General features: G+C 45.3%; 1 protein-coding gene across 1 annotated transcript in view; it reads right to left on the reverse strand.

Moving 5' to 3' along the window:
• Window positions 1-12,877, reverse strand: part of LOC110486761 (kinesin-like protein KIF1A) — a 185,676-nt gene that overhangs the window by 14,844 nt on the left and 157,955 nt on the right. Inside the window, exons 39-42 of the mRNA XM_090182482.1 lie at window positions 2,946-3,060; window positions 1,463-1,596; window positions 1,267-1,328; window positions 880-1,025 (exon numbers count right to left, since the gene is read on the reverse strand). Coding sequence (XP_090038608.1) covers window positions 880-1,025; window positions 1,267-1,328; window positions 1,463-1,596; window positions 2,946-3,060 — 457 coding nt within the window. The remainder of the gene's footprint in view (window positions 1-879; window positions 1,026-1,266; window positions 1,329-1,462; window positions 1,597-2,945; window positions 3,061-12,877) is intronic.

A 12,877-nucleotide genomic window follows, 5' to 3' on the forward strand; every position in this document is an offset into this window, starting at 1 on the left:
CCTCCACATTGACTCTGTACCGTAATACCCTGTATATAGCCTCCACATTGACTCTGTACCGTAATACCCTGTATATAGCCTCCACATTGACTCTGTACCGGTACCCCCTGTATATAGCCTCCATATTGACTCTGTACCGTAACACCCTGTATATAGCCTCCATATTGACTCTGTACCGTAATACCCTGTATATAGCCTCCACATTGACTCTGTACCGTAATACCCTGTATATAGCCTCCACATTGACTCTGTACCGTAACACCCTGTATATAGCCTCCACATTGACTCTGTACCGTAATACCCTGTATATAGCCTCCACATTGACTCTGTACCGTAACACCCTGTATATAGCCTCCACATTGACTCTGTACCGTAATACCCTGTATATAGCCTCCACATTGACTCTGTACCGTAACACCCTGTATATAGCCTCCACATTGACTCTGTACCGTAATACCCTGTATATATCCTCCACATTGACTCTGTACCGTAATACCCTGTATATATCCTCGTCATTTTCTGGTGTTACTTTTTTATGATTTTAATTTTTTTTAGTTTTATTTATTAAACATTTTATTAACTCTATTTCTTGATCTGCATTGTTGGTTAAAGGGCTTGTAAAGTAAGCATTTCACGCATGTGCCAAATAGCATTTGATACAATTTTTCTGTATTTAATTTTCAATACATTTGCAAAAATGTCCTAAAAACATGTTTTCACTTTGTCATTATGGTTTATTATGTGTAGATGGGTGAGAAAACAATTTATTTAATCCATTTTGAATTTAGGCTGTAACACAACAAACATGTGGAATAAGCCCAGGAGTATGAACATTCTGTGAAGGCTCTGTGTAGGGGTGTATGTTGTAGTACCACATACCTCCTGCAGGAGGCTGAGTTTCTCCAGCTCCCACTGGTGGTCCAGGATGAGGCTGTCACTGCGAGGCCTCCACCCAGCCAGGTTCTCCTCCCCGCGGACGTACGCCACCGAGGTGTCCAGCACCCGCCGACGTCTCCTCTGCATACCTGGGGGTCAGGAAAGGTCAAGGGTGAAGGGGGAAGGAGTGATACAGCTTAATTGAGGGGATCTGTTTGAGCAAGGCAAGGCAGAATCTTTCATCTTGATCACAAAATGAGTAGCTTTTCAGGATGCTAGGGGATTTGTGGATCAGTCATTCTTTTCAGTCTGACTGCAATGTTGTCTATCTCAAATACACACAAATACACACATAGACAGTGAGGGGAGGCAATGGAAAAAGTGTCTCACCTGGACTCCCATGATCGGCCAGGTGACTTAGGCTGACCTCGTACACACCTGTCACCCGGTTACTGCAGAGAGAGTGGGAAAGATCGATAACAGACACAGCTAAGGGGGTTGTTTCCATTGATTTCACCGTCATCTTTCAGGAATGCAACAGAAGCAAAGACTGTTTCTGTTAATAATAATGAGATGTTCAACTCACCCATCCACTGCCCTCAGGCTTCCTGTGCCGAACAGGTTTCGGATGGAGCGGGAGGCCGGGAGTTTAGCGTCTCGAGAGTAGAACACCATGCAGAAATCTTTGGTTATGACTGTTGGCTGGGTGCAGTTCTCCATCTAAAGGAAGGAAAGGTTTTTAAAGCTCATCTCTCTGCTTCTTACATCATAACATCAGACACAGTCAGTGAATTCCAGATACAGTCAGTTAAGTCCAGATACAGTCAGTAAGTCCAGATACAGTCAGTAAGTCCAGATACAGTCAGTAAGTCCAGATACAGTCAGTTAAGTCCAGATACAGTCAGTAAGTCCAGATACAGTCAGTAAGTCCAGATACAGTCAGTAAGTCCAGATACAGTCAGTAAGTCCAGATACAGTCAGTAAGTCCAGATAGAGTCAGTAAGTCCAGATACAGTCAGTGAAGTCCAGATACAGCCAGTAAGTCCAGATACAGTCAGTGAAGTCCAGACACAGTCAGTAAAGTCCAGATACAGTCAGTTAAGTCCAGATACAGTCAGTAAGTCCAGATACAGTCAGTAAGTCCAGATAGAGTCAGTAAGTCCAGATACAGCCAGTAAGTCCAGATACAGCCAGTAAGTCCAGATACAGTCAGTGAAGTCCAGATACAGTCAGTGAAGTCCAGATACAGCCAGTAAGGCCAGATACAGCCAGTAAGGCCAGATACAGCCAGTAAGTCCAGATACAGTCAGTGAAGTCCAGATACAGCCAGTAAGTCCAGATACAGCCAGTAAGTCCAGATACAGTCAGTGAAGTCCAGATACAGCCAGTGAAGTACAGATACAGCCAGTAATTCCAGATACAGCCAGTAAGTCCAGATACAGCCAGTAAGTCCAGATACAGTCAGTGAAGTCCAGATACAGCCAGTAAGTCCAGATACAGCCAGTAAGTCCAGATACAGTCAGTGAAGTCCAGATACAGCCAGTAAGTCCAGATACAGTCAGTGAAGTCCAGATACAGCCAGTAAGTCCAGATACAGCCAGTGAAGTCCAGATACAGTCAGTTAAGTCCAGATAGCAGTCTGACAGCGTTGAGCCTTAACTCCTGCTAACAGTTTAAACAGTCTGACAGTTTGATCGTGTGGAGAAAAAAAACTGTTGTGGTTCCATTGTTCTAAAATCTGAAATGCAACTGACAAAATCAATCAATATGAGAAGATTTTCTCAGCAGGTCTTTGTGGATTCAGTGTTACCTAAAGATAGGATCACGTAGAGGTACAGTATAACTGTAGAACTATATGTGTTTGTGCCTCTGTGGCTCAGTACGTAGAGGTACAGTATAACTGTAGAACTATATGTGTTTGTGCCTCTGTGGCTCAGTTGGTAGAGGGTGGTACTTGCAACGTCATGGGTTCGATTCCCACTTGTGCAACCCATATGAAATCCGATTTGGATTAAAAGCGCCTGATAAATGGAATACATTGTATTATTAACTGTATATTAACGTTTTACCTCGAGGTAGGCCGACAAGGTCATGTAGATCTTCTCCCCGTAAGGAGTGACCCGGTTCAGGAGGAGGGAGTTATGCATGGCGCTGTCCCAGGCAGCCTCGAAGCGATAGAACGTCCTGATGGAGGGAGGAGACGAGTTAACCACAAAGAGAGAGATCCTTGTCTGAACGCTGACACATAGTGGTCTCTGGTCTGTCTGTCTCTGATAAACACTGCTTCCAAACAGAAAACCGTACTCTATTGTTTTTCTGAAAGGTCGTGTTGGTACATGTTACAAATATCTGAAAAGGGTTTACTTTGTTGAGCTAATAGAGGATATATTGTAACAATTTAGAGGTTTTCTTAGGAACAGCTACAAGTTATTGCTACTGTATGTCTGATGTAATAGCATTGTGCTAGTTAGTATTAGTGGTAATAGCATCGTGTTAGTTAGCATTAGTGGTAGCATGCTAGTTAGCATTAGTGGTACTAGCATTGTGTTAGTTAACATTAGTGGTAATAGCATCGCGTTAGTTAGCATTAGTGGTACTAGCATTGTGCTAGGTAGCATGCTAGTTAGCATTAGTGGTACTAGCATTGTGTTAGTTAACATTAGTGGTAATAGCATCGTCTTAGTTAGCATTAGTGGTAATAGCATTGTGTTAGTTAGAATCAGTGGTAATAGCATTGTGTTAGTTAGCATTAGTGGTAATAGCATCGTGTTAGTTAACATTAGTGGTAATAGCATTGTGTTTGTTAGCATTAGTTGTAATAGCATTGTGTTAGTTAACATTAGTGGTAATTGTCTTTGTTAGCATTAGTGTTAATAGCATCATGTTAGTTAGCATTAGTGGTAATGGCATCGTTTTAGTTAACATTAGCGGTAATAGCATTGTGTTAGTTAGCATTAGTGGTAATAGCATTGTGTTAATTAGCATTAGTGGTAATAGCATTGTGTTAATTAGCATTAGTGGTAATAGCATCGTGTTAGTTAACATTAGTGGTAATAGCATTGTGTTAGTTAGCATTAGTGGTAATAGCATCGTGTTAGTCCGAATTAGTGGTAATAACATTGTGTTAATTAGCATTAGTGTTAATAGCATCGTGTTAGTTAGCATTAGTGGTAATAGCATTGTGTTGGTTAGCATTAGTGGTGATAGCATTGTGTTAGTTAGCATTATGGTAATAGCATCATGTTAGTTAGCATTAGTGGTAATAGCATTGTGTTGGTTAGCATTAGTGGTGATAGCATTGTGTTAGTTAGCATTATGGTAATAGCATCATGTTAGTTAGCATTAGTGGTAATAGCATTGTGTTGGTTAGCATTAGTGGTGATAGCATTGTGTTAGTTAGCATTATGGTAATAGCATCATGTTAGTTAGCATTAGTGGTAATAGCATTGTGTTGGTTAGCATTAGTGGTGATAGCATTGTGTTAGTTAGCATTATGGTAATAGCATCATGTTAGTTAGCATTAGTGGTAATTGTGTTCGTTAACATTAGTGTTAATAGCATTGTGTTGGTTAACATTAGTGATAATAGCATTGTGTTAGATAGCATTAGCTTAGCGAAGAAAAACCAAACCCTGATCCTCCTAGACATTTTCTCTGTCAGGAATATGTAAACCTACAGTACATGTGTGTCTAAATGCTACTGAGAGAAGGTATTGTTTGATTGCAAGATTAAAATAAGATTAAAATAATTTATTTTTTAAACACACATCCAATAAAGACATTTGGGGATAAAGACAGTAAATAGCATGCAACAGAACCCTTCAGACGTGGGTCATCTCACGATACCATGAGGAACGATGACTTGATCAGCACAGAACGAAATAAAGAAAGGGTGATGAGAGACCAACAGATGAGAGGAGGGGAGGAGAGGAGAGGAGGAAATGATAGGAGGACAAAACAGGACAGGGATGAGGAGAAATACCTATGGTCTATTCCCAAGGAGATGCTTTGAGAAGGGAGGAAAGAGAACCGGGAAAACAATGAAAGGTGAGAGTCAGGAAGAGAGTCTGGTGTGGTTGTGAGCATTGTTGTGATCGAGAGTGACAGGAAAGGTGTGTTTCCCCCTAGCCTGGAATCAGAGCTGTTTGTGCCGTCTTGTCAACTGGGACCAGACTATATTTCCCTTCCATTACTTACAATATGTTGCTCTCTTGACCACAATCATGATCAGTGTGTGAACTCAATCAGTGAACACATCTGATTTCAACACCAGAACACTTTACATCGTGTCTGTTCTAGAACAACTTAAACCTCTTCAGTCTACCCCCTCCTTTTTCGAACATTCTGTTAATAAAAATTGCGCAACATTTCAGCGTCCTGCTACTCATGCCAGGAATATAGTATATGCATATGATTAGTATGTGTGGAGAGAAAACTCTGAAGTTTCTAAAACTGGTTAAATAACGTCTGTGACTATATCAGAACGTGAACAGCAAGCGAAATCCCAAGAAAAACCTGGTCACAAAAACCACAGAAAAGTATTAATCCGCCAGTCTCTGAATTGTTTATTGCAAGCAAAAATATATAGCAGGGAGCGTGCAGTTCCTACAACTTCCACACGATGTCGCCAAAAACGTCATTTTCATTGACAAAAATCCTTTGTGTAATGACAAATAGATCCTTCATTCCGTCCAGCATACAGCAATCGATTTTGGAAGAGAGACAAAGGACATCGTTTTCTTGAGTAGCTGCTATTGAATACAGATCGCCCAGTGATCAATTTGATCGCTTATTAACATTTACAAATACCTAAAGTTGGGTTACAAAAGTAGGTTGAAGTGTTTTGTCAAAGAATATAGGCAACTTATATAATTTTTAAAAATTACGTTGCGTGTTGGAAGGTAGCTTTTTTCCTGAACCAGACAGGCTATACAAATGGATATTTTGGGCATACATGGACGGATTTAATCGGGAAAAAGACCCAATTGTGATGTTTATGGAACATATAGGAGTGCCAACAAAGAATATCATCAAAGGTAATGAATGTTTTATATTTTATTTCTGCGTTTTGTGTAGCGCCGGCTACGCTAATTATTTTGTTTACGTCCCCTTCAGGTATATTGGGGTGTTGCATGCTATCAGATAATAGCTTCTCATGCTTTCGCCGAAAAGCATTTTAAAAATCTGACTTGTTGGCTAGATTCACAACGAGTGTAGCTTTAATTCAATACCCTGCATGTGTGTTTTAATGAACGTTTGAGTTTTAACGAGTACATTTAGCATTTAGCGTAGCGCATTTGCATTTCCAGGTGTCTAGATGAGACATCTGCGTCTCAGGTAGGAGCAAGAGGTTTTAATAACAATGGACCGATATTCCCACAGGGAATGCAATATTACTTCTGTGTTCTATAGAATTCTGTGAATGTGTTCTATGGAATTCTGTGAATGTGTTCTTTGGAATTCTGTGGACGTGTTCTATGAAATTCTGTGGATGTGTTCTATGAAATTCTGTGGATGTGTTCTATGGAATTCTGTGGATGTGTTCTATGAAATTCTGTGGATGTGTTCTATGGAATTCTGTGGATGTGTTCTATGAAATTCTGTGGATGTGTTCTATGGAATTCTGTGGATGTGTTCTATGGAATTCTGTGGATGTGTTCTTTGGAATTCTGTGGATGTGTTTTATGGAATTCTGTGAATGTGTTCTATGGAATTCTGTGGAAAGAACCCACAGGATCGGTATCATGATATCTTCACTCAGTTTAGTTGTCATCCACCTTATCTCAACCCCATAGAGAAACATAAACATTACAGTGCTCTATCTAATTATGTGATCTAGACCTCCAGTTGTAAATCTGTAAGGGGTGGTAAATTACATCTCCCAGTTCTCATCCAATGGTGAGAGGTTCAATATAACATACTCCTATGTTGTATTTCATTTCGTAGATAATATGCAGATCCATGTCCTCATGCTATTTACCCCGTAGAGACACATACTGAATCATAAAACACGGGACGAGATATACACAGATAGTGTTCTATTGAATTCTGTGATCTACCCCTCTAGTTTTCATCTGTTGGAAGTATCTTCTAGTTCTCATTGAACGGTGACGCTATTAGTATAGTCAGCAAGCACAGATCCCGCATCCGCATGAGATACTTACTACCGCTCAAAAGTTTTTGGGTCACTTAAAAATGTCCTTGTCCTTATTTTTGAAAACGGCTGATTTTATTATGGAATATCTACGTAGGAGTACAGAGGCCCATTATCAGCAACCATCACTCCTGTGTTCCAATGGCACGTTGTGTTAGCTAATCCAAGTCTATCATTTTAAAAAGGCTAATTGATCATTAGAAAATCCTTTTTGTCATGTACTGTCATGTTGTCTTGTCTCTGTCCTTTCCCTTCACCCTGTCTCCCTCTGCTGGTCGTTGTTATGTTACCTTTTCTCCCCCTCTTTTCCCCAGCTGTGCCTTGTCTCCTCCTAATTACCCATTCACCCCGTTCCCCACCTGTTCCCTTTTTCCCTCTGATTAGGTCCCTATATCTCTCTCTGTTTCTGCTCCTGTCCTTGTCGGATTCTTGTTTGTTTGTTTGTGTGTCTCATGCCTGAACCAGACTATCATCGTGTGTGCTGCAACCTTGTCCTGTCCTGTCGGAATCTACCTGTCCATCTGAGCCACGTATGTTCGTCATTAAAGTACTCTGTTTGTTAATTCGCTTTTGGGTCCTCATTCACGCACCATAACAGAAGAATCCGACCAAGAATGGACCCAGCGACTTCGGATCCTCTCCACTCAGCCGTCGAGATCCAGGGAGCGATGCTAGGCAGACACGAGCAGGAATTGTCTGCTGCTCGACATGCCGTTGAGACCCTGGCCACCCAAGTCTCCAACCTCACAGAACAGGTTCACCATCTCCGCCTCGATCCACCGGCCACTTCCAGGGCTTTCGAATCTCCGGAGCCCAGAATCAATAACCCGCCGTGTTACTCTGGGGAGCCCACTGAATGCCGCTCGTTCCTCACCCAGTGTGATATTGTGTTTTCTCTCCAGCCCAACACTTACGCCAGGAGCACTGCTCGTGTCGCCTACGTCATATCTCTCCTTACTGGACGGGCTCGTGAGTGGGGCACGGCAATCTGGGAGGCAAGGGCTGAGTGTACTAACCAGTATCAGGACTTTAAGGAGGAGATGATACGGGTTTTTGATCGATCTGTTTTTGGGGAGGAGGCTTCCAGGGCCCTGTCTTCCCTATGTCAAGGCAATCGATCCATAACAGACTACTCTATTGAGTTTCGCACTCTTGCTGCCTCCAGTGGCTGGAACGAGCCGGCTTTGCTCGCTCGTCTTCTGGAGGGTCTCCGCGCAGAGGTAAAGGATGAGATTCTCTCCCGGGAGGTTCCTTCCAGCGTGGATTCCTTGATTGAACTCGCTATTCGCATTGAGCGACGGGTTGATCTTCGTCACCGAGCTCGTGGAGAGGAGCTCGCGTTCTCCGTTGCCCCCCTCTCCGCATCACTACCATCTTCCTCTGCCGGCTCGGGAGCTGAGCCTATGCAGCTGGGAGGTATCCGCATCTCGACTAAGGAGAGGGAACGGAGAATCACCAACCGCCTCTGTCTCTATTGCGGTTCTGCTGGTCATTTTGTCACTTCATGTCCAGTAAAAGCCAGAGCTCATCAGTAAGCGGAGGGCTACTGGTGAGCGCTACTACTCCTGTCTCTCCTTCAAGATCCTGCACTACCTTGTCGGTCCATCTACGCTGGACCGGTTCGTCAGCTTCCTGCAGTGCCTTAATAGACTCTGGGGCGGAGGGCTGTTTTATGGACGAGACCTGGGCTCGGGAACATGACATTCCTCTCAGACAGTTAAGGGAGTCCACGGCCTTGTTCGCCCTGGATGGTAGTCCTCTCCCCAGGATTCAGCGTGAGACGCTACCTTTAACCCTCACTGTTTCTGGTAATCATAGCGAAACCATTTCTTTTTTGATTTTTCGTTCACCTTTTACACCTGTTGTTTTGGGCCATCCCTGGCTAGTTTGTCATAATCCTTCCATTAATTGGTCTAGTAATTCTATCCTCTCCTGGAACGTCTCTTGTCATGTGAAATGTTTAATGTCTGCTATCCCTCCTGTTTCCTCTGTCTCTTCTTCACAGGAGGAGCCTGGTGATTTGACAGGGGTGCCGGAGGAATATCACGATCTGCGCACGGTGTTCAGTCGGTCCAGGGCCACCTCTCTTCCTCCACACCGGTCGTATGATTGTAGTATTGATCTCCTTCCGGGAACCACTCCCCCCCGGGGTAGACTATACTCTCTGTCGGCTCCCGAACGTAAGGCTCTCGAGGATTATTTGTCTGTAGCTCTTGACGCCGGTACCATAGTCCCCTCCTCCTCTCCCGCCGGAGCGGGGTTTTTTTTTGTCAAGAAGAAGGACGGGTCTCTGCGCCCCTGCATAGATTATCGAGGGCTGAATGACATAACAGTTAAGAATCGTTATCCGCTTCCTCTTATGTCTTCAGCCTTCGAGATCCTGCAGGGAGCCAGGTTTTTCACTAAGTTGGACCTTCGTAACGCTTACCATCTCGTGCGCATCAGGGAGGGGGACGAGTGGAAGACGGCGTTTAACACTCCGTTAGGGCACTTTGAATACCGGGTTCTTCCTTTCGGCCTCGCTAACGCTCCAGCTGTCTTTCAGGCATTAGTCAATGATGTCCTGAGAGACATGCTGAACATCTTTGTTTTCGTTTACCTTGACGATATCCTGATTTTTTCACCGTCACTCCAGATTCATCTTCAGCACGTTCGACGTGTCCTCCAGCGCCTTTTAGAGAATTGTCTTTTTGTGAAGGCTGAGAAGTGCACTTTTCATGCCTCCTCCGTCACATTTCTCGGTTCTGTTATTTCCGCTGAAGGCATTAAGATGGATCCCGCTAAGGTCCAAGCTGTCATTGATTGGCCCGCTCCTAAGTCACGCGTCGAGCTGCAGCGCTTTCTCGGCTTCGCGAACTTCTATCGTCGTTTCATCCGTAATTTCGGTCAGGTGGCAGCTCCTCTCACAGCCCTTACTTCTGTCAAGACGTGCTTTAAGTGGTCCGTTTCCGCCCAGGGAGCTTTTGATCTCCTCAAGAATCGTTTTACATCCGCTCCTATCCTTGTTACACCTGACGTCTCTAGACAGTTCGTTGTCGAGGTTGACGCGTCAGAGGTGGGCGTGGGAGCCATTCTTTCTCAGCGCTCCCTCTCTGACGACAAGGTCCACCCATGCGCGTATTTTTCTCATCGCCTGTCCCCGTCGGAACGTAACTATGATGTGGGAAACCGCGAACTGCTCGCCATCCGGTTAGCCCTAGGCGAATGGCGACAGTGGTTGGAGGGGGCGACCGTTCCTTTTGTCGTTTGGACTGACCATAGGAACCTTGAGTACATCCGTTCTGCCAAACGACTTAATGCGCGTCAGGCGCGTTGGGCGCTGTTTTTCGCTCGTTTCGAGTTCGTGATTTCTTATCGTCCGGGCTCTAAGAACACCAAGCCTGATGCTTTATCTCGTCTCTTCAGTTCTTCAGTAGCCTCCACTGACCCCGAGGGGATTCTCCCTGAGGGGCGTGTTGTCGGGTTGACTGTCTGGGGAATTGAGAGGCAGGTAAAGCAAGCGCTCACTCACACTCCGTCGCCGCGCGCTTGTCCTAGGAACCTTCTTTTCGTTCCCGTTCCTACTCGTCTGGCCGTTCTTCAGTGGGCTCACTCTGCCAAGTTAGCCGGCCACCCTGGCGTTCGGGGTACGCTTGCTTCCATTCGCCAGCGTTTTTGGTGGCCCACCCGGGAGCATGACACGCGTCGTTTCGTGGCTGCTTGTTCGGTCTGCGCGCAGACTAAGTCCGGTAACTCCCCTCCTGCCGGCCGTCTCAGGCCGCTTCCCATTCCCTCTCGACCGTGGTCTCACATCGCCTTAGATTTTGTCACCGGACTGCCTTCGTCAGCGGGGAAGACTGTTATTCTTACGGTTGTCGACAGGTTCTCTAAGGCGGCTCATTTTATTCCCCTTGCTAAGCTTCCTTCTGCTAAAGAGACGGGACAAATCATCATCGAGAATGTTTTCAGAATTCATGGCCTTCCGTCAGACGTCGTTTCGGACAGAGGTCCGCAATTCACGTCTCAATTTTGGAGGGAGTTTTGCCGTTTGATTGGGGCTTCCGTCAGTCTCTCTTCCGGCTTTCACCCCCAGTCTAACGGTCAAGCAGAACGGGCCAATCAGACTATTGGTCGCATCTTACGCAGTCTTTCTTTTCGCAACCCTGCGTCTTGGTCAGAACAGCTCCCCTGGGCAGAATACGCCCACAACTCGCTTCCTTCGTCTGCGACAGGGCTATCTCCTTTTCAGAGTAGCCTCGGGTACCAGCCTCCGCTGTTCTCATCTCAGTTCGCCGAGTCCAGCGTCCCCTCCGCTCAGGCTTTTGTCCAACGTTGCGAGCGCACCTGGAAGAGGGTCAGGTCTGCACTTTGCCGTTATAGGGCGCAGACTGTGAGAGCTGCTAATAAGCGTAGAACTAAGAGTCCTAGATACTGTCGCGGTCAGAGAGTTTGGCTCTCCACTCAGAACCTTCCCCTTAAGACCGCTTCTCGCAAGTTGACCCCGCGGTTCATTGGTCCGTTCCGTATTTCTCAAATCATTAACCCTGTCGCAGTGCGACTTCTTCTGCCGCGATATCTTCGTCGCGTCCACCCGGTCTTCCATGTCTCCTGTGTCAAGCCCGTTCTTCGCGCCCCCGCTCGTCTTCCCCCCCCCCCCCCCATCCTTGTCGAGGGCGCACCCATCTACAGGGTCCGTAGGATTTTGGACATGCGTCCTCGGGGCCGTGGTCATCAGTACCTAGTAGATTGGGAGGGGTACGGTCCTGAGGAGAGGAGTTGGGTTCCCTCTCGGGACGTGCTGGACCGTGCGCTGATCGATGATTTCCTCCGTTGCCGCCAGGCTTCCTCCTCGAGTGCGCCAGGAGGCGCTCGGTGAGTGGGGGGGTACTGTCATGTACTGTCATGTTGTCTTGTCTCTGTCCTTTCCCTTCACCCTGTCTCCCTCTGCTGGTCGTTGTTATGTTACCTTTTCTCCCCCTCTTTTCCCCAGCTGTGCCTTGTCTCCTCCTAATTACCCATTCACCCCGTTCCCCACCTGTTCCCTTTTTCCCTCTGATTAGGTCCCTATATCTCTCTCTGTTTCTGCTCCTGTCCTTGTCGGATTCTTGTTTGTTTGTTTGTGTGTCTCATGCCTGAACCAGACTATCATCGTGTGTGCTGCAACCTTGTCCTGTCCTGTCGGAATCTACCTGTCCATCTGAGCCACGTATGTTCGTCATTAAAGTACTCTGTTTGTTAATTCGCTTTTGGGTCCTCATTCACGCACCATAACACTTTTGCAATTATGTTATCACATCTGAAAACTGAACAGCGCAAACTTGCTTATTTACCCATTATTTTGTGTTACAGCCTAAATTCAATATGGATTAACTAAATAAATAAAAGCTACTGTCCTGATTCTGGATGGCCAGACAGCTAGCAACAATGACAAGAAACTGCCCTGATTCTGAATGGCCAGATAGCTAGCAACAATGACAAGAAACTGCCCTGATAGCTAGCAACAATGACAATAAACTGCCCTGATTCTGGATGGCCAGACAGCTAGCAACAATGACAAGAATCTGCCCTGATAGCTAGCAACAATGACAAGAATCTGCCCTGATTCTGAATGGCCAGACAGCTTGCAACAATGACAAGAACTGGCATGTCATGTCGTTGAATCATAACTTTCTTGTTTTAGCTAGTTTCATCTTGTTCTTGATACCGTGTCTTGTTTTAGCTAGTTTCATCTTGTTCTTGATACCATGTCTTGAATTGAGGTGCTTTGACTGATTTCACGTCAGTGATAACATGGCAAAAAAAATTGCTAGCTAACCAACAACTGTAATAATGTATTTGAGAGACAACAAGTGCTCATTGTGCAAATGTA

This window comes from Oncorhynchus mykiss, chromosome 1 (genome assembly GCF_057628025.1).
Source record: "Oncorhynchus mykiss isolate SJ-2025 chromosome 1, ASM5762802v1, whole genome shotgun sequence".
Taxonomy (NCBI): Eukaryota; Metazoa; Chordata; class Actinopteri; order Salmoniformes; family Salmonidae; genus Oncorhynchus; species Oncorhynchus mykiss.